Consider the following 23,004-nt stretch of genomic DNA (forward strand, 5'->3'; position numbering starts at 1 on the left):
ATTCATGCGTGAAAATTTATTTCCAACCGGGTTTATATCTAAGGTTTTGGCGGCGACATTTTTTTTACACAATTGACATAAGCTCACGACTGAGAAAGAATTCTTTAAGAATAAATTTATTTTGCTATTATTATCATTATATAAGATACGTAACTAATAAGTATATATGGGGAAAATATTGAGATGATATGGTTTGTTTTCAAAAAAAATATGGTGTAATAGTAGTTTCATAACTTTGACTTTTTATGTTAGCGACTCCCAACTGTTTGACGGAACTTCGTTCACATTACAGCTATAAGTTTACAATTTAAAGCCAAAACAATCAATGAAATCATCATTACAAAGCCAAAAGCAGAATTAAAATCAAATTAGTAGTCGTCATTGATGAAAGGAAAGTCGAAAGTTTTGGTTAAAATCTTTAATAAAAAATGACCGCTTGAGCTACCGTGATATAAAATTCAAGTAAGGAAGACGGACAAGAAGGCGTTTTTTAACAATAGAAGCATCCTATGCTCTTCGCACAAAGAAACATAATAAAAGTAGACGCAGAGCTTACTTAAGAATTAACGAAGACAAAGGAAAGACGAAAAGACATTTTGTAGTTTATTTGCTGTGTTTCTTAGCGGCATAAGATTCCATTCTGAACCCAGACTTTTTAGTAAGTAAATTACAAAGTTTCCTTTTACGACGTCGATGTAATTTCAACTTTTGAAGTTTAAAGACAACTCGGCATTTTTCTTCATATACTGCTTTTAAGAAATCATTCATAAATCGAGTCTTGAAATTGTATTCGCTCGTTTTAAAATAAAAAAGTTGAAAATTGAAGATAAAAACTAGAAAATAGTGCTGAAAATTTAAAAGAATTCGCCGCGAATGTGAATAAACAAAGCGATAGTTTGAATTACATGCACCAGGGCCATCACCGCGGGCTTCCATTGGGACAAAATTTGACAACGAAGACAGCTGAGTACTTTCCGTTTATGTCTCCAATTTTCGGCTTTAAAGTGAGTGCTAACATATACGTTTGCAGTATCGCCAATCACGTGATTAATGTAAGTGATTCATTGCCATGAAATGCCCAATTTTGAATTTATTTTCTCTTTTCTTTTTTCGCTCAACAATAATAATTTCTGCTTGTTTCTGGTTCTTGCAAAGTTTTTTATTTTTATTTTCTTTGATTAAATCTCTTTGTTAACATGTTTAAAAAAAGAATTGACGTTTTAAAGCTTCAAATTAAATGAAAATAACAAATCCCTAACCAAAATCTTTAAAATTAATCGTAAAAACTTCTTTAATTTTGATTCCTAGAAACCCTTTAGCCGATCAACTGCAACAACGGTGTCGTTAAATTCGTGGTGTTTCAAATACGGTATTCTTTCCATTGTCTAAGGTTATAGAAAATTAGCACGAAAGAGCTTCATAAATTCATTTGGATTTTATTTTTGTCTTTATGAATTAAAGGTGTTGGACAATATACTCAAATCCTATTCACGGCTGAAGGAGATGCGTTGGCGGTGTTCGTACGCGTTGTACTGCGCATGCGTCACCTAGTGCGAGTTTTGCAAAATTCTTTTTAATAAAGTTTATTGTAAAAGTGTAAATGTAGACTCATTCTCTTAATGTTAAGAGAGCATTTCGTATTATTAATTCAATTCATAAAGCTTATTCACAAGAATTATTTTTTTTCCCTCTAATAAATGGATTAAAATTTACAAAACAAAACAAAACATTTTTGAATTCTTTGTCTTGGTCTTACTTTTTTTATCGGGTCTGTTTCAAAAGCTTATTCCGAGCGTTTTAGCTTTGACAGAGCATTAGTATCTTCAATAGTTTAGACTAATGATATTTACACTGCAATTGTTTCCTAAACAGGTATAAAACACAGAGCACATGCAAGTTGCTATTTCTTAGCCATTGTCTACAAAACAAAGCTGCTTGTGTGTTTTATCTTCCCAATTTTACAGTCATATAAGTCTTTTTGAAACCTAGTAAATTGATGCCTTTGAACTTAAGCTTTTTTTAAAAAAGTACCAAATTTATTTTAAAAACCGTGCTTTTTCCTTTGACGTCTTGGATTGTATATTTTTTTCACGACGATCAAGTTCAATCATGGTTGCCATGATAATGACCAAAACTCGTTGGACATTGATTTCAGTAACGCACTTTCAGTGAATATGAACTTTAGCAAAGCGGTTAAACAGTATCGATTAAATAGACCTTGGGAACTATAAGTATTTATTCGTAGAGATAGAAAAGTCTTCAACTTCTTTTTATGTTTTCAGTACTCAAAAAATCTTCTGTAAAAAGTGAAGTTACTTCACATTTGGTAATTGGCTAATTAGTTAAACTTCAAACCCGGGAGTTCAAAATTCAGTGTTTTTAGTCTTTGAAAACTTTAAGGATGTAAGAACTATGAAGTTTTTCAAGTACTTGATGGGAATCTTATAAACTTTAGCTTATGCCACTATATAGATCATTATTTTTCTTGTCTTTGGATAATTTAAACTACGAAAGCTGTATTGAACCTGGAAAGAGATTCTCTTGTAAGAAGGTTACTAAAGTTACTCGGTTGCTACGTTGTCAATGGCCTCTTTAACTTTGAATACGATAAGAAGCAAAAATTTGAAGGCAATTTTACATAGGATCCAAAAAAAAAAAAAGATTTTCGATCAATTTTTGTCGCAGTGTTTTCATTCCTGATAATAAAAACGCTTTGATTTTTTAAAATCTTTTTATCGAAAAACATCTTCAAACTTGACCACAACAGGTACTACTGAACCAGCGTGGGGTATTTTTCGATGTGTTTGACGCCGGTGAGAAAACTTAAACAGTATGATTCCCATGGGTTGTTTTCGAGGCTGTCCTCTGGAAGCCAACAGAAAGAAGAAAAATTGTCTGTGTGATGTTTACTATCTACTGGTACCAGTCTACTGTTCTTTCACTTGCTCTTGTTTTGTTTTCGGATTCTGAAGAAAGCTTTAAGAACTTGTTGTATTTAGTCTGTTACATAGGTCAGTTCCAGATGTATTTTTCAGTCGTGATCATCAGCCTTTGGGATGGCAGTGTTTTCGATTTATTCAATCATTTCTCTCGGTACTGATTTTAAAAGACGTTTAAAAATTCATTTCAAATTTCAATTCAGTTTTATTTATGTTTAACACTTCTGTTAGCAATGGAGTTTGTCTGAATTTCAGTTTTTTTCTTATTAACGACTGGTTCTTTTCCGACCGATCGACTCGCCAGAGCTGATAAGTGTGCATTACTACATGGGGTTCAAGTCAAAGCATTTTTATGGTCTTAGTAGCAATTTTAATGAATTAAAGTGTTACAGTAATTACTCCATTGGTGCTAGGAACACTTAGGATAAAACAATCGACTTGCAGTGTCAATACACACTAATAGGACCAGACCCTATTTTTTTAATTTTTCATATTAAACCCAATGCGTCATCATTTTGATTGACAAGAAAATCCTTTTAGCACCCTCAATAAAGTCTATTAAGGCATGGTATGCTCAGGTTTACGCTCTATTCTTTTGTATCAATACAGACATGCTCTGATATAATTGGTTTTTATATGGGCGTATTTCAATGGTTTGACTCCAAAGCCGACTAACTTTATTGAAAGCTGCACCAGCATCGTATACCCAATCAAACCGATCAAAATTTGTTTTTAAATCAAATATTAACGCCATTTTTTAATGATTTTTTAAAAAGAATTTGTCGATAAAAAATTCAACTTCAAAAACTGAAGTCGTCCGAGTAAGGGTCTCTGAGAGCACGGCTAAGAACTAATACTAAACATCCTATTTTAGGTTAATGATTTAAAAAAATGCCATTTCTATTACCCCAGATTTGATGATTTAGGTTGAGTATTAATGACTAGCGTACAAACACTCGCTGTCCATTAGAAAAAATGTAATGCTTATTCCACAATAAGCGAGTCCAATAATCACATCTGAGTAAACAGTTTGGTAAAATGTGTTGTTTTTGTGGCTATTGTCATTGAACCTTTTCTAATGTGCTGACAGTTGAGTCTTTGATGAGCCAAGTTCTCGTACTTAAAGACCCATTACAGCTATTAGATGTTTACAGTTCATAATGATCGGTAAGACCAAGAATTTCACAACTTACCCTCAAAATTAAAAAGCCATAGCAACGCCTATATAATGCTATGTAGAAAATACACTTCACAACTTAGCTTTTAAAGTAACAACGCCTTTTGCTTTAACTGAAAGGCTCTAAAAAGCCTTTTTATACTCGTGTCTTTCATAAACTTCGATAAAATATCCGGGTTTTTTTATTTTGAGCCGAAATATCTTGCAACGTTACACTAACTCCGAAATAGCTTCCCATTCTTCCTGTTCCGCATCCAATCACAATGCATATTTATGGATGCACCAAATTTTACCCACCTCAAATCAACCAGCAAGTCTCCAAAAATTATCAAAGAGATCTACCCAAAAGTTTCAAACAGATTGAAAAAAAATTTTTTTAAAGTCTTTAGAATCGAAAATGCAATTAAAATATTTGAAAGAATAAGAAAGATTGTTAACAGCAGGATGTACAAGTTCCCACACTCCTCGTCTTTACTCCAGTTATCTGAATTCCCATTGATTCAGCTGAACAAGACCTTAACACCTACTTGGAAAAGAATGTTTGAAAAGTGTCCTTTTTGTATGAAATTCTTTTATAACTCTGTTGTATCCTTGCTACAGAAACATTTACCTTAAAAAGTCCAAATCCAATCTTTTGGCTTAGTCGCTAGTATTAGTGTGTTTGTATGATTTCTAAATTGATATCAAATTGTCTTTCATGATTGTAATATTTTAAATAAAGATTTAAAAAAGTAAATTCATAAATTGAATTTATCAAGTCTTTTCACATATTTTATGTCAAACTAGTGAAAGTTAATTAAAGTTATTGGGAATATTTTTTCTTTTTTCCCTTAAACTCCTCCAATCATTTAGGGTTGAAGCTCCAAAAAGTCAATAAGTCAAGTTTCTTTTTCATATTGTCAGATCAATACCCTGAAACAACTTTTGGACTGATCAAAAGGCATGGCTAACTTACAGATTGGACCCTGGAACAACCTTTATGGGCTGGTCAAAAAGGCAAAGCTAACATAAGCTAACTCACAGATCCAACCTTCAAACAACCTTTGGGCTGATCTAAGTCAGAGCACAAATAATTTGCAGATTGAACCCTGAAAAACCCTCTGAACTAATCAAAGTCAGGACATGGCTAATTCACAGGTTGAATTGGGATTTAACTTTATAGAATTTGTGGAGGGAGAAGCAGTGGAGAAATTTGATAAAAACCCTTGAATCATCAAAGATATATAGTGTCCAAAATACATATTTTTTATACCAAATGAAGTCCATACTAGATTTTTACTTCTTAATTATTTATGTATAATTTTATTTGTTTTACAAAATATTATGGAAGCATATGGAAGGTGGATTTTTTACAGTATTAAATCTTTTAAATCATATTTAAATTTTATCACGTATTTTGTACTATGTTCAAAAAGTATCAAATATCAAGGTATCATTTTTCACCATCCTTCATGTTTAGCTTAACTTGCTGCTTGTCTGTACAAACTTGTCATGTGATATCTTGGAACTTGGGTAAAGTTGCCCAGCAAATTATCATCATCGTTGATTCTCCAGTGGCTTGTAATGGCTCATTTTGTGCTGATGGCTTATGAATGAATAGCAATGAAAAACTCCAAGTGGTTTATAATTTGTTGAGATTACAAGCAAATATTTCTAACTTCCTAATAGCAGCAGTATTTTAGTTAATTGTATTCCGGCATTGAAAAAATTATATAGGTCAAGTCCAGGGGGCCTGGGGGGGGGGGACTCAAAGGTAAAAGTATCCTGTATGCTTGTTGTATCTTTTAGGGATAAAAATTAGCGATTTGGTATCTTTTATGGTGTTGACATTGAAATTTAGAATTTCAGCATTTCTTGTTTTTTTTTAGGGTATCTCTTAGGGGTTAAAAACTGTCCAACCACTCCCTTTTTAAAAGACTCTTGGGCTTTTAGGGGTATTAGAAAAAATACCCCTAAAAGCCCTTCAGGCCTTTAATTTTAACTACCTATAGCTACCTACCCAATAATTGCCTGTAGCCAGCTTCAGAAAGCTCCAGTCATTTGAGTTAGTTGTGGGTGAAAAATTTAAGTCCCATCCAGTTGAAATACATGAAAATGACGAAGATAGGAACCAAAACAGGAAGGATTAGCCCCATGTAACATGTCGAATACTGTTGAAGACATGCCTCTGGAAAATCCTGGTGTAAAATCATTCAATATCATTGAATAAGTTATCCATTGAATATCAGTAATTTAGCAATGCTCATCCCTAACCATCCCCCCTAAAAAACACTGGCCCTTTGCCTCCCCCCTCCTGTAACAAAAGTCAGTTCATTTAGGTCTGATAAACCATAGTTGATAGATATTAACTATTATTATCTATTATAAAATAACTGTTATAAGTCTCACATTCTGATTGGTTGGGAACGCATGCTTTATGAAAGCATGCAGCACGCATGCGCACTTTCAGTTGTGTCATTCCTATCCAAAAAAACGGTTATTGAAATTTTTATTTCATAAAAGAAATAAAAAACTTGCTTGCTGTGCTGTGTGCAGCTATAAAGCACTTGGGGATTGGAAGAACACTCAAGAAGTGTCCAGAAGCACCATTCCATTATGCGTCATGCTCCTCCTAACGCTTTTCTTGTGTTCTGCCAATCCCCATGTGCTTTATAACTGCACACAGCACGCGCGCACGTTTTCTATTTCTTCATTATCTATGGATAAACTATGACTATGTTGAATGAAATTGGATAGGAAAAGAGAACAAATGAAATGGAAAGGCAGAGCTAAATATTGGGATGATAAAGACAAAGATATGTAGAATGACACCATATTTAGTTATCAATGAATAGATTCAAGAGTTTTTTTTTTAATTGAAAAAAGAATTGAAACGAATTATTATTTTATTTTTGTAATAGTGGGTTTCCTGTGCATAAGGATTCTAATGTAAAAGCCTTGAAAATATATGCACTATCTTACAAGCAAAACTTACCGTAGACGTCAGAAATGAGTAACCAATCCCAGATAAGCAAAGAACAACGAAAAGAATCGATATAACAAGGATAAAATAAGCATAAAATGTTGAATCTCCAACCTTCGCCATTAAAATCACTTCCAACACCGCTGAACAATAAACCGCGGCTCATATCTTTATGATAGTTACTGCTGGATAACAGCTGTGCTGGCTCACGTTTGGCGCGATTTTTTCAAAATGGCGGCAAGTGCAGACTGTGTGCATGGAAAATATAGAAGTCCCCTTACTAGCCGATATGCCAGCCCAGAAATGGCATATAACTTCTCTGAAGACAAGAAATTTTCGACCTGGAGGACTTTGTGGCTTTATCTCGCTAAAGCTGAAAAGGTAAAAGTGGTTGGGTTGGAAATTGGGTTTGAGAGTGATCCACGTGACTGCGAATGGGGAGTTGCACTTTTGATTTTTCGAGCGTATTTTTGAGTTCAAAGTTTTTACGTGTTAGGACATTAGGTTTTTTAGTTGTTTGACGTATAGTTGAAAAATAAACCCTTTTTAACTTGGACGTATTAAAAGTTTTCCCATTTCGGACCATGTATCATTCTCTTCAGAATACGATTCTCTGTTTGAGTTGTAGTTGTTAAGCAAAGAAATGATACTCTATGGAATAAGGTCAATGATAAAGAGGTAAAGAGGTCAATGTTTCTTGTACTATCATTAGATTTAGGTCAGAATTTCAGTGGAGGGCAGAAGTTACATCGTCCTCCCTCTTTTTGCCCCCCTCCCCACTCCCTCCTCCCCCCTCAACTTTCAGGATTTCCAGGGTCCACACCTAATTGTCTTATCATGTACCCACCTACATGTTACCTCTGCCATCTCTACCAAGACTAAAACATGAGTTTTGTTTTGTTGTCTAGGAACTAGGATTAGACACTACTGAGGAGCAAATTACAGAAATGGAGGCCAACCTTAAGAACATAGATTATGAAATGGCCACAACTGAAGAGAAGAAACGTCGTCATGATGTCATGGCACATGTCCATACCTTTAGTGCTTGTTGCCCTAAAGCTGCTTCTATCATCCACCTGGGAGCTACGTCATGTTATGTTGGTGATAATACGGTATTGATAATGATGATAAGATAGTATGCCGTCATCACTAACATCATTACCATCTTCCATCACTATCATGTTCATCCATCAACATCATCTTTATCAACAACATTTTTGTCAATAGTAATATCATCATCATAACCAGCCAACAGCATCATCTCTATCTTCAGCACCACTAATATTAATAAATAATAATAATAAATTATATTTTATATAGCGCTAATTCCTTAAGTTCAACAGCGCTTTACAAACATTTAAGACTAAAAAATGTTTTAAAATTTAACGCTATCCTAATACTATAAGATATAAATGGGGGGTGTCTGCAAAAAATTCCTCCATGGGGGGGGGGGGGGGGTGGGTATAGATAATTTCTAAAATTCGTCACATCGTCATTATCCATTTTTTTTTTTATCATATCTGACATCATAGTCATGATCCACCATCATCATCATGTCCACCACATAGAGCTAATTAGTTGTTATCTAATTTTCATTTTACTCTACCTTCTTCTTTTATTATCGATATTTCATTTGTATTTATGCCCACAGGATCTCATAGTAATCAGGGATGCATTTGATATCCTGCTTCCTAAGGTAACCACTTCAATATTTATATTGGTTAATAAATATTTTATCAAGTCTCATAACTGAATGATTTATTCCATGACATTCAGCTTGCCAGGTGCATCAAGAGATTGTCAAATTTTGCTGAACAGAACAAGGCATTACCAACCCTTGGTTTTACACACTATCAGTAAGAAATATAAACTAGAAAATATCCCTTATTAGCCCTTCCAAGGTTGAGGGATAAAAACTGGGTCAAGTTGGCATTGCAGTGCATTGTGGGACTGCTTTGGGTGCCATATTGCCAATGCACTGCAATGCACTCCCTGTACCCCTTCCCTAGATCTGCCCTCATTACTTCCATGTTTAGATGAAAGAATATATTTTATAAGACTTTGAAATAGCATATCATCATATTTTCTATATTGATTGATATTTTGGTCGATTGATGTATTTCAGGCCAACACAGTTGACTCCCTGTATCCCTTCCCTAGATCTGCCCTTGTTACTTCCATGTTTAGATGAAAGAACATATTTTATAAGACTTTGAAGTAGCACTTCATCATATTTTCTATATTGATTGATATTTTGGTTGATTGATGTATGTATTTCAGGCCAGCGCAGTTGACTACGGTTGGTAAGAGAGCATGTCTGTGGATATCTGATCTTCTGATGGATCTAAGGAATATTCAAAGGGCAAAAGATGACCTGAGGTTTCGTGGGGTGAAGGGGACGACAGGCACTCAAGCTAGCTTCCTTAGCTTGTTTGATGGGGACCATGAAAAGGTGAGCTAGTGAATGAATGGATGGGTGGGAGAATGGTGTATGGATGGATGGATGGATGGATGGATGTATGGGTGAATGGATGGGTGAATGGATGGATGGATGGATGGGTGAATGGATGGATGGGTGAATGGATGGATGAATGGATGGATGGATGGATGGATGGATGGATGGATGGATGGGAGGATGAATGGATGGATGGATGAATGGGTAGATTGGTGAGTGGGTTGATGGACTATAAAATAAAAGCAAAAGAAGTCACATATTTATATCATACACAGGTAGAGAAGCTAGATATGCTGGTTACAAGTATGGCAGGTTTTAAATCAGCATATATAGTGACAGGTCAGACCTACAGTCGTAAGGTTGATCTGGACTGCCTCTCAGCACTCAGTAGCCTTGGTGCTTCTGTTCATAAGGTAAATAAACAAATAATATATGTTGGAATATACTTTACTATATAAACTACAGGGTTTTACAGAGATTTCGGCCACTGAGAAATATTGTATCTAAGCACACATAAATATAGTATATTTGTTCATCTCTGACATTTGCTTCATGCTCTTTGACTTTAATTTTCCTCAGATTTGTACAGACATCAGACTGTTGGCTAATCTGAAGGAGATCGAAGAACCTTTTGAGAAAGACCAAATAGGTACAGTAGGTGCAATAAAATTTAAAAGTTTGTGGTGACTAAAGATAAATAGTTTAAACAGTTTTTACCAATAATCTTTATAGGTTCTAGTGCTATGCCATATAAGCGTAATCCAATGAGAAGTGAGCGTTGTTGTAGCTTGGCCAGGCATTTGATGGTATTAGTGGGTGATGCACAGCAAACGGCAGCTTTGCAGTGGCTGGAGCGAACACTTGATGACAGTGCAAACAGGTATTTATCATCATCATCATCATCACCACCATCATCATCAGCATCGTTCTTATTTATAAATTCTCTTCTGGTTTTAATAACATGGTGCATTAGTGAAGTGTGGATGGCATAGTGGTAAAACCCTTGCCTTTCACATCTGAGGTCCAGGGTTCAAACATCAGTTCCTCATGTAAGCTGAGCTGGTTCTCTTTCAAACTCCAAGGGTTCTGATTCAAACTGATTAGAGCTGTGCTCTGGGACGTCATTCATGGACTGTATAGAGGCTGCCAGCTACAGTATGTTGAGCTGCAACACTGCTTTACTTGCGGTAGTGATAGGCCACAACAAGTTATTATTATTATATACATTCAACAGGCGTATCAGCTTAGCTGAAGCATTTTTGACCGCAGACATCTTGTTGAGTACCCTGCAAAACATTTCAGAAGGGCTGGTGGTATATCCAAAGGTTAGAACAATTTCACACCTAAACTTCAAACATTGCTGTGACTAGGTTGATTTGATATAGTACGGTACGCAATGTATACGGTACACTTGCAAGGGAGTGACAAGGACCGCAGAGCTAGGGGGCTGGGTGGCTATAGCCCCTCCAATGATGTTGCAAATGACCCTTAAAACATGGAAATCCCATTTCTAAGGGTCTTAATTTCAAAAATTTTTTGATCCCCATAGATGCTCCTGCCTTCAGTGGTTGTTAGCCCCTCCCCCCAATCAGAATTACGCTTCACGGTCCCTGAGTGACTAATTCCAATATGTTGACAATTCTGTAACACGACAGTGTTTTTTGTCCTTCCAAATATGAGAAATGACTAAAAAAAAAACAACAAATACTGAGACAATAATATGAGGAAAAAAGTGCTTTTTCTTTACATAGTCTATTTTTCTTTTTTCTTCATTTCTTGACATAATTACTTTTTGCTCTGTTTTGTTAGGTGATTAAGCGTCACATTATGCAGGAGTTGCCTTTTATGGCTTCAGAGAATGTCATCATGGCCATGGTCAAGATGGGAGGGAATAGACAGGTAACCCCTTAAATTTCAATAATTGAACAACTGTGGTAGTAATTACAAGATCCAATTTTCTTGGGAACTCGTAAAATATCAGCACAGGGCCCGTTTGTATGAAGGGTGGATAGCACTATCCGATGGATAAATCTTATCCAGTGAAAAAATTTATTGGATAACAGCATCAAATTATACACTGGATAAGGATTTATTCGTTAGATAGCACTATCCATCCTTCGTACAACCAGGCCCAGCTCTAAACCATTAAGAAGCTCTAAAAAATTGTACCAAGACCACAGGTAACCCAGTCAACTGATTTCTTTCAGGAGTGTCATGAAAAGATCCGAGTTCTGTCACAAGAAGCTGGTATGGTCGTCAAAGAAGAAGGCAAGGACAATGATTTGGTAGAGCGAATCAAATCATGTCACTATTTTGCTCCTATTCATAATCAACTTGAAAAACTACTTGATGCAAGCACCTTCATAGGCCGTGCACCAGAACAGGTATACATGTAACACAACTAATCTCCTCTCTACAGTACTTTACTTTACAATACCGAACCCTGAAACAACCTCTGGGCTGATCTAAGTCAAGGCACAGCTAACTCACAGATCTAACCCTGAAACAACCTCCAGGCTGATCTAAGTCAGGGCATGACTAACTCACAGATCAAACCCTGAAACAACCTCTGGGCTGATCTAAGTCAGAGCATGGCAAACTCACAGATTGTAACAACCTCTGGGCTGATCTAAGTCAGGGCATGGCTAACTCACAGATTAAATTGAAATTTATTGTGTTAGGGTGAGACCCCAGAGTTGAGAGGCAAGTTAACTACCACTACACTACCCTTGATTCCAAAAGTTTAAATAAATATTTTTTATTTAAACTTTTGGAATATGAATAAAGAAGTATACAATGGTTTCCAGGTTGATAGGTTTCTGCGCGAGGAGCTGACACCATCACTCAAACCTTATGAATCCCATCTTGGAGGTTCCTCGACCATAAATGTTTAGATACAACTGTCAACCGTAAGTAACACCCACTAGTAAATATACATTTCTATCTTAGTTTGTGTGGTCATTCTTGTCTGTTTCCTTTCTCTGCCTTATTTCAACTTGAAAACCTACAGTAGTTAGTAATGAGATGCACGATTGGTGTGCACCACTTATATCTCCTCTCACCAGGGTTAAATTCCCAGGCTTGCCGTGTCATGTGAGAAGAATCCACCTTTTTCACGTTAGCCATCATGTGTTATAAATATGTATTGGATTGTGTTATTGCCACCAAAAAGTTCTGACATTCTCAGATTTCGGATTTCCATGTCTTGACTATGAAGAAGTTGACTCTTCTACGCATAACTTTGATTAACATTGAAATTTATTGACAATACTTCTCAGACTTCTCACATATAGAACAAAAGTTTTTCCAATTTTTAGAACATTTATCTCTACTATTTACAATATGCAATTTTTTTTGAAATGAATATGCTTATCATTAAATAAGAAGATAAATTTATCGATTACAGTTGAATAATTATTTTTTGCTTTTTATTTTTTGCTTTTTTAGTCTTTTTTCGTTGTTGGAGATATTTCTGCCTCTCGCAGGGCAAATGTTATTTAATAACTATCTAACATTTTAAAAAATAATGGTGTACAGAACAGGAGTTGTAATAATAATCTGAGTCAGAATGAATATTTTCGTGGTAATCACGTATGACAATATCCCTTCATACAGTAGCTCAAGGATCGGTAGTTATGTGGTGCTAGCCAAGTCTGAATTAGACATTGCATGATGATAAATCACGTGACCTTGTATTTTTGTGCTGTCACGCAAGTATAATATTATCTAAACAACATAAAACCAAGAGAACATAAATAAGAGAGGGAAATTTCTTAATAACGCGCGCGCAATGGAAATTCCCGGTTGGGCTATTTTTAGTAACCGGATGCAGTTTAAATTTCGCCTTACCCTACTCCCGTGCGTCATCAACTTGCGCACGCGCACTCTTTCCGTTTCGCTTTTAGTGATCAAAACGATAAACGGAAAGAGCGCATGCGCGCAAGTTGATAACACACCCGGTAACTAAAAATAGCCCAACCGGGAATTTCCATTGCGCGCGCGTTATTAAGAAATTTCCCTCCCTTATTTATGCTCTCTTGATAAAACCTAGTATTGACGTTACTTAAATGAAAATTACGTTACTTGTGGTTCTCGAGAACTGCGTTACTTTCCTCCGCGTCTTCATGCTTTGTGTCGTCTTGGCTATCGTCTTGTCCGTTATCTTCTAGTTCTAACATGCTTGTCTTGATGAATGTTACGAACTCTTCCCAGCTTAGCTGGCCATCCTTGTTGACGTCGAACATGTCTATCAGTTCTTCTGCTTCGCTCTGCGAGAATTTCTCGCCTGTGTTACACACCACGTAACGCAACTCCTCAGGGGAGATGTAGCCACTTCCGTCACGGTCGAATTTCCTGTGATGGAAAGAAATGGCGCTAGAAAAATGACCACAGCAAATTCTATCCATCCACCTATCCTTCCTTCCGTTCGTCCATCCAATTATCCATTCATCCGTTCGTCCATTCATCTATCCTTTCACTGACTCATTCGTCCTTTCGCCCGTCCTTTTGCCCGTCCGTCCATCCGTTATTATTATTATTATCATCATTATCATTATTATGATATTATTAATTGACTAATAATCGAAATTTGAAACCCATTTGAACATTTTATGCTAATTTTCGCTCTATAAATGCACAGACTATTCCTAATTCCTTATTCCTACTTATCATAGGTATAAAATGTTTTATTATTATTATTATTATTATTATTATTATTATCAATATTATTATAATGATAATAAAACAATAAAAAATAGATTATGAACATAAAATAACAAATATATGTACAAATTACTTAATTATCGATGAAAACATTTGTAAAAAAAATTCATAGCTCAAAGCACAAATATATAGTTTTAATATAATATTATTAATATTATAATTATTTTAATTATTAATATTAATATTATTTTTATTTATTTTTTATTTAATATTATTATTACCATTATTATTATTATTACTACTATCATTATTATTAGTGTTAGTGTTAGTATTAGCATTAGGGTTAGGGTTAGTATTAGCATTAGCATCAGCATCAGCATCAGCATCAGCATTAGAATTAGTATTAGTATTAGTATTAGTATTAGTATTAGTATTAGTATTAGTATTAAGCCATCCCTTTATGTTCAGTCTGATTCCCTCAAGGACAAGCTCTTTTTGTAAAATGCAAAATTTCGTTTAGTTTATAAAAAGTCAAGATTTAGTTCCATTAAACACACTTGATAATGAGGTCAGCATGACCTCGAAACGTCGCGAATTACTGTCTGTATCGTTTCTTATATTATTGATCTCAAAATCCTTACTTATCAAGATATTGTTAGTATTATCATCATTATTATTATATAAACAGTTTGGATTGTCGAAAATTATTATGTATATTTTAGGCGGACGCAGCTCCTTCACTCGACAATTTCCTTTCCTTTTCTTTTTGTCATCGAGTGTTTTTTCAGCTTGCCTTTGGGCAGAATTACTATGGCACTTCCAGACTCGCACCCAGGTTTATTCCTTTTATTCTCGCCTTCAACCACAGCGAGTAAGAGACGCGTCTGGGTACGAGTCTGCTACCAACAATCTGTCTGTCTGTCTTTCACGATAGACTAATACATATATGTAGATACTTCAAACAAATAAATCCACTCCAAATGAAACAGACATGTTTCTTCTTCTCGCACCTGTCGTGGGAATGTCGGTTACCATAGCAACCTGACGGAACCTGATGCTGGACATCCTGTACATTAGCGCGGGCTTTGGCGGCCAAAGAATCGCCTCGAATTGAAATTCAAACAATATTAACGCTTTGAAAGCCGATGTTGTTATGAAACCTTTTATTATTTAAATAAGAGTTAATTTCTTTTTTTTTTTTTTGGACCTTGAGAATTATTTTGCATGAAACGCAAGGCTGTCTCGACAACTGAAAGCTCTTTGACAGTTTTTCTTTCACAATTTGTATCAAACTCTCTTGTAAATTCAACTTCTTATATATTTCAAACGCGCACCAGGTGTCTCAAAACCATTATTTCGTACCAAGGAAAAATAATAATCATGACCTTTGTTTCTTCTTAATAATAGCTTTCTTAATTTGGTCCACTTTACCATACACTACATCAAATAAAAAATAAGAGTCATACTTTTTTTTAACGTGAATGTGAAATCAAGAGCTTAGAAAGCTTTTGGAAAAAAATATTTAACTAATTTTCGTATGTACTATGTTTTTGAATTATTCAAGTGTCTTCATTGGTCTGCTTAATTTTACGACTTGGTGTGTCTAACTCTGTTTTCTCTTAAAACAGGTGTTTTGGGGTGGTAATTTAGTGTCTTTTTTCTCTGTTCTCATAAAATCTTTTACATCTTATTCTGGTCTTTCAATGTTCAATGACAATTTTGACCGAAAATGAAAACGAAAAGAAAAAACGTGCTGCCCAGAAGTTATGACATTTCACTACTGATTTTCGTGAGTAATTAAGAATGTTTACAAAACAACGGTAAAAAAAAAGAACTTGAATGAACTGAGCTTACTTGAAAGCCTTTCGCAAGGTTTCTTCATAGTCCTTTTCGCTCCCTTCTTCAAGGTAGGACATCATATCAACGAATTCATCGAAGTTGATTCCACTCTCATCTGTCTTATCAAAGTGCTGGAACAGCTCGTCTAGTTCGTCCTCTGTTGGATCTAGCCCAGCGGCTTGAGCGGCGGTTGAGAATTGAACGCAAGGGATTCTTCCTTTTAGATCGCTGTCCGCTCTCTGGAATGCTTTTCTCATCTTGTTGTTAGGTTCTTCAGTTTCCAAGCCATCTTTGGGCGAATCTGCCTCTATACTAGTAGCCATTTTTCTAACTTCAGTCTTCAACGCGCGAGCACTGACGTCTAGTATCGTCTGATTATCTTCAGGTCACATCAAATTGTATTGAATTACGAAAGTGTGTACAGCGTAGTCAAAAAGGAAGTTAATGATAACTCGAAATGCTTTTGTTGTTTTGATTCCGCTAGTCCAATCCTGTTCGACCGATATGATAATACTCCTCCGCAATTGAACAGGGCGAATATTTTGATCTACTAAATAAGCCTTCTAGCGTAACGAACCAACAATCCCTACTGGGTAGATGAAGGATTGACACGGCCAGGTATTTTTTCCTAGGGTGAATGTAAAGTACGAAAATCGAGGAAGCGTAGTATAGCGAAGGAAGATACTCGCTGAGTTTCTCATTTAATTCATTTTTTAGTGTGATTGTTTACTGTAAGTTGAGTATTAGTCGTTAAACATCGCGTGGTTTCTAGAACAAACTTTCTACTTTCTGGGTGTGGGGTACAATTTGCTCTAAATAAAAACTCGCTCCCAGCCAGACGCAGGAAGTACAAATTTGCATGTCCGCATAAGAGATTAACGTGTCAAGATATATTTTTTAGGGAATTTGGATCTTATTGAGCCAATAAAATGAGTTTTATAACATCATATTTAAAACAAAGCTAAGGACATATTTATTTAAACTTGTTTATCAATAATATATAGTTTTACTCTAGATGGCATTATGCTACTTATGTAAATTCATGTTTTGCGCTATTTCCATCTACTTTTTTTATGTATTTATATTGCTTTCCATATATTTCATTAGTTTTATTTTCTTTTTCTGCTTTTATAATTTTCACTTTTTATTGTAAAAAGCATTGAGTTTTAGAAATGCGTTTTTTCAAGAAATAAAGTTATTATTATTATTTTTTTAACATATATTACTCAGGATTAGTTTTTACTAAATAGATTTTATGGTTATGCATTAGTAGATATATTTTTATTATAGTATATTTTATTATAGTTTTTCTTTTTCTCTTTTTTTTATATTATAAATAGATATGTTTTTTATTGTAGGATATATGAAGAGATAATCTATACTTCGTATATATCTATATAGATACCAAATGCAATTGTTTTTTTTTTTCTAAAAAATTATTATTATTATTTATTTTTAAAAAACTTTAATTATTTTTGTATATTTAACAAATATGTTTTTATCGATAAATAAGTAATTTGTTCATATATTTGTTATCTTATATTCATAGTCTCTTTATTAACCTTATAATAAATATTATTATTATTATTATTATTTATTTTTAAAAAACTTTAATTATTTTTTATATTTTACAAATATGTTTTTATCGAGAAATAAGTAATTTGTACATATATTTGTTATTTTATATTCATAATCTCTTTATTAACGTTATTATAAATTTTATTATTATTATTATTATTATTATTATTATTATTATTATAATTATAGAATGAGAGTGGAGACACTATTTGGTTACTAGAAGGCATGTAGGCCCTAATGTCATCATCGATGATAGGAGAATAAAGCTCTGTGAGATGAGAGTCAGGTGCGAATAATAAGGAAGGGGAGAAGGTACGGGAGGAATGGATGGAATTAGAAGTGCGACCCGCAAAGTTTGATGTCTTATCCGCCGACTAGCATTTCAAAGACCGTCAATCAAAGAACCGAAATCAAAAACACGATATCTTGAAGGAGATTTGAGACTGAATTATGAAATAGTTGGGATACTACGCGCGCTATGATTGGTCCGCTACGCGTCGTGGTTTCCTTCGCTCCTCTCGTGTTCTCTCAACATCCCGCGTGTTTTGATCAGAGTATCAAACACGGAAAACTGTTTTTGATCTGTTAGTTAAAAACTTTAATCCTCTAAAATCTTTAATTCAGTCCAAAATCTCCATCATATTAAGGTGTTTTTTGTGTGTTTTTTGATTGACGCTCGTTCGATCATCGATCGTACGAACAACACTATTATTTAGTAGCACCAGTCATTTGTCATCTATATTTTCAATCGATTTCTCTCACTTTTTATTCCATTTGTTTCACTGTTTCTCATTTTATTTCACGTTTCTTTATCCATGCCTTTCCTTTATCTTTCATTTTCATTTCCGTTCCGCATGTATTCCCATTCGATTTCCTCTCCGGGGTGAATATAATTGAATGAATAAATGAGAGAATGAGAGAACTGGCGAGTGCAAAAGTAAAATTAAAATGAATAAAAGTATAAAGAAAAGAAGAAATAAAAACATAAATAGGCGAATGAATGAATATATAGATAAATAAATAAATGATATATGAATGAATGAATGAATGAATATATAAATAAGTAAATAAATGAATAAATAGATAAATAAATAAATGAATAAATAAATGAAGTAATGAAGTGGCTAAATGAAATGAAGTTATTCTATCTCTAGGGAATTTTCATTTATCTCAAGTATTTCACAATTCATGATCGAGCTCGACAGTAGAACAGATGGCATCATATCAGACACCAATACAAGATTTATAATTACAGCTACCATTATTCATTTGTCTTCTATTTGTTCTAAGTTTTTTTACTCAAAAACTTATAATCAGTATAATCAGTTTCTGTTGCCACGCGAGCGCACTTTCAAAAGCGGGTCAGTCAACTTTGTGTTAGAACTCTCTTCATGATAAGACCAAGTTTACTTGAGTTCGACACTTTTAGGATTAATTCGCTGCTATGGCGACTTTACTCACCCGAATATAAACAGCTTTTATTTGTTCAAGTCAAACTACCTAACTACGAAAAGCACCTGTCGCGATGAACAGCCAATAGCATCGAGAAAGTTCTGGTTTGCTACGAATTGCAAGACTTTCATTTGGTAAAAAATTACTGATAATAAAAATGAGAAGAAACAGATTGAAAATTAAAATAAAGAAAGAGAATGAAGGAGCGAAAGGTGCAGAAGCATCTTTAGAAGTGAAGAATAACTTGAAATTTCAAGACCAAAGAAAAGGAATCAATAATATTTTCAATTTTATCTGGAAGTTAGCAATCCGTCGTAGGCTGCAACTGTTTGTTTTTTAGTTTTCTATTCTAGATTCGCTGTTTGTTTATTTTAGACCCTTGAATGGAAACTATAGAGAAAATAAAAACAGTCTTAGTTTGTAAGGGGGAACAAACGAACAATAAAAAAAGACTATAAATTTGAAGTATTTTAACTGACTGTTCGCTGTTTAATTTATAAGTTCAAACCGATCCTCTTGTAGCTGCTCTTAGTGCAAAGAACCATGATACTGTTTCCATGGAGACGCATTTACGTTTGTAATTTCGAATTTTTATTATTGATCACTAACAAATTTGTGCTCCTGTAATCTTTCCTAGAAACTAGGGAGTATAATATATGATAATGTTTTCGTCACTTTAGATCATAAAATCACCTAAAGCGAACATTTGTTATGATATTGTCGACTAACCTTTTTGAGACGGCGTAAAACTTTTTCAGTTTTTCACGACCCGAACGATTTGTTGTCAAAGTAATTTCGTTTGAAAACGGTATCCAGAACGCTTTGAAACAAAACAATCCTTCCAGTTAGCCATCTGCACTAGAAGGGACTCTTCATAGTTGGGTAACACCTGTTTTGAAATCATTAGTTGTTCGGTTTAAGATGAGTCTTGAAGACACTATTTCTGCGACCGAGCTTCATGTTATGAAGACAGCGTTCGGCCTCTTCGATGGAAACGGTGATGGAAGGATCGATTTAATCGAGTTTGGCAGCGTTATTCGAGCTATTGGATTCAACGCGACCAACGAACAAATCTTATCTACCTTCAAACATTTCGATAAAAATGAAGATGGTGGGATAGACTTTGATGAATTTGTAGTCATGTCGAGAAACTTCGCCGGTTGCAGTCGAAACAAACTCGAAGAAAATCTTCGTCAAGCTTTCAGGTAAAATTTTTTTTCTTTAAACTTTACTGCGTGATCTTTTGAATTTGATATCTTACTTTATTTCCCTAAAAATTAGCCAGAAAAATGTTTATTTTGGCCGTTCGAGCTTGATATATTTTGACAGAACTTTAAAATAAATATACAGAAGAAACGACCAAAAGATGAAATCGAAAGCCTCCGTCATTTTGTTCAATATCAGAACAAATTTCTTTTTAAAGAAAATAACTGATAATTGCACACGGTTCTAATCGTTCTTAATTCCGTTAAGGTTTTATAAAGTAGTTATACTGGAAGTTGCTCCAAAAAATATATTATTTATTGCAAGTTTTAGTGCTCTAAAGTTGGTGCAAAAGTTGTTTTTTTATGTATAAGTAATGTTGAATTTTTGGCCCTTAGAAACGAGGGGCAAATGATCGAGTTCTGTACTTGAAATAATTCGTGTTGAAATATCTTACTGTCGTACTATTTATTTTATTTTATTTTATTTATTATTTATTATTTTTTAAAAAATATTTTGCCGTTTGGTTTTGCATCAATTTTGGACATCTATCTGCGACGGGGGAAACAAGAAATATATATATATATATATACATAACCTTTATCGGTTTCCTTTTCATTAAATGTGATTGAAGGATTGAAGTTATATTGATTCAGTTGGTTTTGAGATTTTTTATCTTTTTTCTATGAATTATAGTTTTATATAATGTTCATAAAACATGCCTCAGGAAAGAAAGAGGAAACACTAAAGAAAGAAAGGAAGGAAGGAAGAAAGAATGGAAGAAAGAAGGAAAGAAAGAAAGAATGAATGAGTGGAAGAATGGAAGAAAGAAAGAAATAAAGAAAAATAAAGAAGGAAAGAAGGATCGAAAGAAAGAAAGCAAGCAAGCAAGCAAGCAACAAAGCAAGCATGCATGCGCACAAGTGGGAAATGTTCCAGTGAAAATAATAGCCTTAGAATGAAAACTTTATAACATCCTCTTTTTCTGGGTTTTCTTTCGATTTTTCTTTCGATTTTAATTTTAAGATATCTACAGATCTTTAATACTTTTTCTCCATCAATATTTTTTGTCCAACAATAAGAATGATTTCATCAAATATTGACAACAAAGTAGATATTAGACGTTAGAACTCGTCACATGTTTTGAGTGCTCTATCAATCAATGGTCATAGGAATACAATATTTAGTTTTCTTAACGACTTTGACGAACGCTTAACACTCGTGGTTCAATATTACTAAGAATAAGAAATATAATAGAAGTATTCTTGGGTTGACAGGAGAGCGTTTCTTGCGCATTCATTTTCGTGCGTCTCTTTCTTTCTTAGTTAAGAGGCCTCTTAAGATCAAGCTTTTTTTATTGACCATTTCTTAAGGCAAGGCCTCCCACTGTCAACGCTCGACCAATCACAGCGGGCGAAACTCTATGTAAAGGCTTACCACCATCACGTGATGGCAGCCATGACAGGAGGCACAACGAAAAGAGTCTTTCGTATTCCCCTGGGAAACTGAATTCTTTCTCGTGTAGATCAGATTGGACCAGATTCAGTTGTTCCTGCCTCCTGTCATGGCTGCCGTCACGTGATAGTGCAAAGCCTCTATTCAAGTCTAAAATTGTTCTAATAATATATATTTGTAATATTTCAGAGTTTTCGATCGTAATGGAGATGGGTACATATCAGCTGACGAACTACGTTATGTCTTAACTACCATGGGTGAAAGATTGACCCCCAGCGAAGCAGAGGAGCTCATAGCAATGCTGGACCAAGATGGCGACGGTCGGTTGATGTACGAAGAGTTCGTAGTGATCGCTAAGAAGTCAATGAGCGAATGTATCAAGTCTTTATCTCGAAGGGGGGAGGAGTTAATTGTACCTTGAAATTATTGGGTTACCTGCAAGAGACCATGAAGGACAGACAGTCCTTCACGGTCTCTTGGATACCTTTGCTTTTTAGTGTTCGAGCGAGACTCGGCACTAATAGTTTAACACCGGAAACCGAGAGAAACTGGAGACCATTCTAGTACCATTACGCAGGCTGAGCTATTTCCACGTGATCTCATGCAAATTAGATCTGGGACTGGACTAGCTAAATTAGATTTTTTCCCCTCTATTTGCAAAGATGTTATTGATGTTTCTTTATAAGCGTTTCCTAATAATGTAAATTCTAAATAGCTATTAAAAAATACAAAAGGAAAATCGCTGGAAATGTAATAGCAATTCTTTGGGAATCAAGGCTGACGTAGCGGTAGTATACTCGCATCTTACCTCTGGGGTTTATGGTTCCATTTGGTAAGTCTCTCTCTTGATGCAAGATCTTTTCCTCCAGATTCTCTGATTTTCCTCCATTCGCAAAACCCAACGCGCTAAATTCCGAGTTCTGTGAAAAATCTGTGAGTTAGCCGTGCCCTGACTTTGATCGGCCCAGAGGTTGTTACAATCTGTGAGTTAGCCGTGTCCTGACTTAGATCAGCCCAGAGGTTGTTTCAGGGGTTGATCTGTGAGTTGACCATGCCCTGACTTTGATCAGCCCAGAGGTTGTTTCAGGGTTTGATCTGTGAGTTGGCCATGCCCAGACTTTGATCAGCCTAGAGGTTGTTTCAGGGTTTGATCTGTGAGTTAGCCGTGCCCTGACTTTAAATCAGCCTAGAGGTGACTCTACAGAAGTAGAATCGAAACCTGCAGCTTAGAGCATGCAAAACGTTTTGTCATGTCTTGAACACGTCTGTAACATGGCGGCGA

The 23,004-nt window shown here is 34.9% G+C and overlaps 4 protein-coding genes across 4 annotated transcripts; 2 read left to right on the forward strand and 2 right to left on the reverse strand.

The window, feature by feature from the left end:
• Positions 1-5,372: 5,372 nt before the first annotated feature.
• LOC148913172 (phosphatidylinositol N-acetylglucosaminyltransferase subunit Y-like) lies at positions 5,373-7,221 on the reverse strand. Its single transcript, XM_089026155.1, has 3 exons — positions 7,091-7,221; positions 6,116-6,293; positions 5,373-5,701 (listed from the first exon to the last, which is right to left on the reverse strand). Exons 1-2 carry the CDS (start codon positions 7,199-7,201, stop codon positions 6,162-6,164), a joined length of 243 nt encoding a protein of 80 aa, XP_088882281.1. The 5' UTR covers positions 7,202-7,221; the 3' UTR covers positions 5,373-5,701; positions 6,116-6,161.
• Positions 7,222-7,303: 82 nt separating this feature from the next.
• On the forward strand, positions 7,304-22,053 carry LOC116302052 (adenylosuccinate lyase). The gene is made up of 13 exons (XM_089026156.1): positions 7,304-7,459; positions 7,987-8,190; positions 8,730-8,774; positions 8,855-8,934; positions 9,359-9,530; positions 9,809-9,946; positions 10,113-10,182; positions 10,266-10,413; positions 10,768-10,858; positions 11,343-11,432; positions 11,741-11,917; positions 12,341-12,442; positions 21,912-22,053. Exons 1-12 carry the CDS (start codon positions 7,310-7,312, stop codon positions 12,425-12,427), a joined length of 1,452 nt encoding a protein of 483 aa, XP_088882282.1. The 5' UTR covers positions 7,304-7,309; the 3' UTR covers positions 12,428-12,442; positions 21,912-22,053.
• LOC116302053 (neo-calmodulin) lies at positions 12,774-16,871 on the reverse strand. Its single transcript, XM_031711250.2, has 2 exons — positions 16,050-16,871; positions 12,774-13,886 (listed from the first exon to the last, which is right to left on the reverse strand). Exons 1-2 carry the CDS (start codon positions 16,355-16,357, stop codon positions 13,613-13,615), a joined length of 582 nt encoding a protein of 193 aa, XP_031567110.1. The 5' UTR covers positions 16,358-16,871; the 3' UTR covers positions 12,774-13,612.
• LOC116305988 (neo-calmodulin) lies at positions 19,680-22,461 on the forward strand. The gene is made up of 2 exons (XM_031716009.2): positions 19,680-20,269; positions 21,912-22,461. Exons 1-2 carry the CDS (start codon positions 19,986-19,988, stop codon positions 22,141-22,143), a joined length of 516 nt encoding a protein of 171 aa, XP_031571869.1. The 5' UTR covers positions 19,680-19,985; the 3' UTR covers positions 22,144-22,461.
• Positions 22,462-23,004: the final 543 nt, after the last annotated feature.

This window comes from Actinia tenebrosa, unplaced genomic scaffold, assembly GCF_029948245.1.
Source record: "Actinia tenebrosa isolate PJP-AT-01 unplaced genomic scaffold, QUT_ActTen_1.0 PGA_scaffold0__85_contigs__length_37466705, whole genome shotgun sequence".
Lineage (NCBI taxonomy): Eukaryota > Metazoa > Cnidaria > Anthozoa > Actiniaria > Actiniidae > Actinia > Actinia tenebrosa.

Coding starts and splice junctions, on each gene's coding strand:
- LOC116302052 (XM_089026156.1), top strand. CDS start 7,310: ATGGCGGCAAGTGCAGACTGTGTGCATGGAAAATATAGAAGTCCCCTT. Junction 8,191..8,729: donor GTTATGTTGGTGATAATACG/GTATTGATAATG, acceptor TTATGCCCACAG/GATCTCATAGTAATCAGGGA. Junction 10,859..11,342: donor GGCTGGTGGTATATCCAAAG/GTTAGAACAATT, acceptor CTGTTTTGTTAG/GTGATTAAGCGTCACATTAT.
- LOC116305988 (XM_031716009.2), top strand. CDS start 19,986: ATGAGTCTTGAAGACACTATTTCTGCGACCGAGCTTCATGTTATGAAG. Junction 20,270..21,911: donor AATCTTCGTCAAGCTTTCAG/GTAAAATTTTTT, acceptor GTAATATTTCAG/AGTTTTCGATCGTAATGGAG.
- LOC116302053 (XM_031711250.2), bottom strand. CDS start 16,357: ATGGCTACTAGTATAGAGGCAGATTCGCCCAAAGATGGCTTGGAAACT. Junction 13,887..16,049: donor ACCTTGCGAAAGGCTTTCAA/GTAAGCTCAGTT, acceptor TTTCCATCACAG/GAAATTCGACCGTGACGGAA.
- LOC148913172 (XM_089026155.1), bottom strand. CDS start 7,201: ATGGCGAAGGTTGGAGATTCAACATTTTATGCTTATTTTATCCTTGTT. Junction 6,294..7,090: donor ACTCATTTCTGACGTCTACG/GTAAGTTTTGCT, acceptor ATTTTACACCAG/GATTTTCCAGAGGCATGTCT.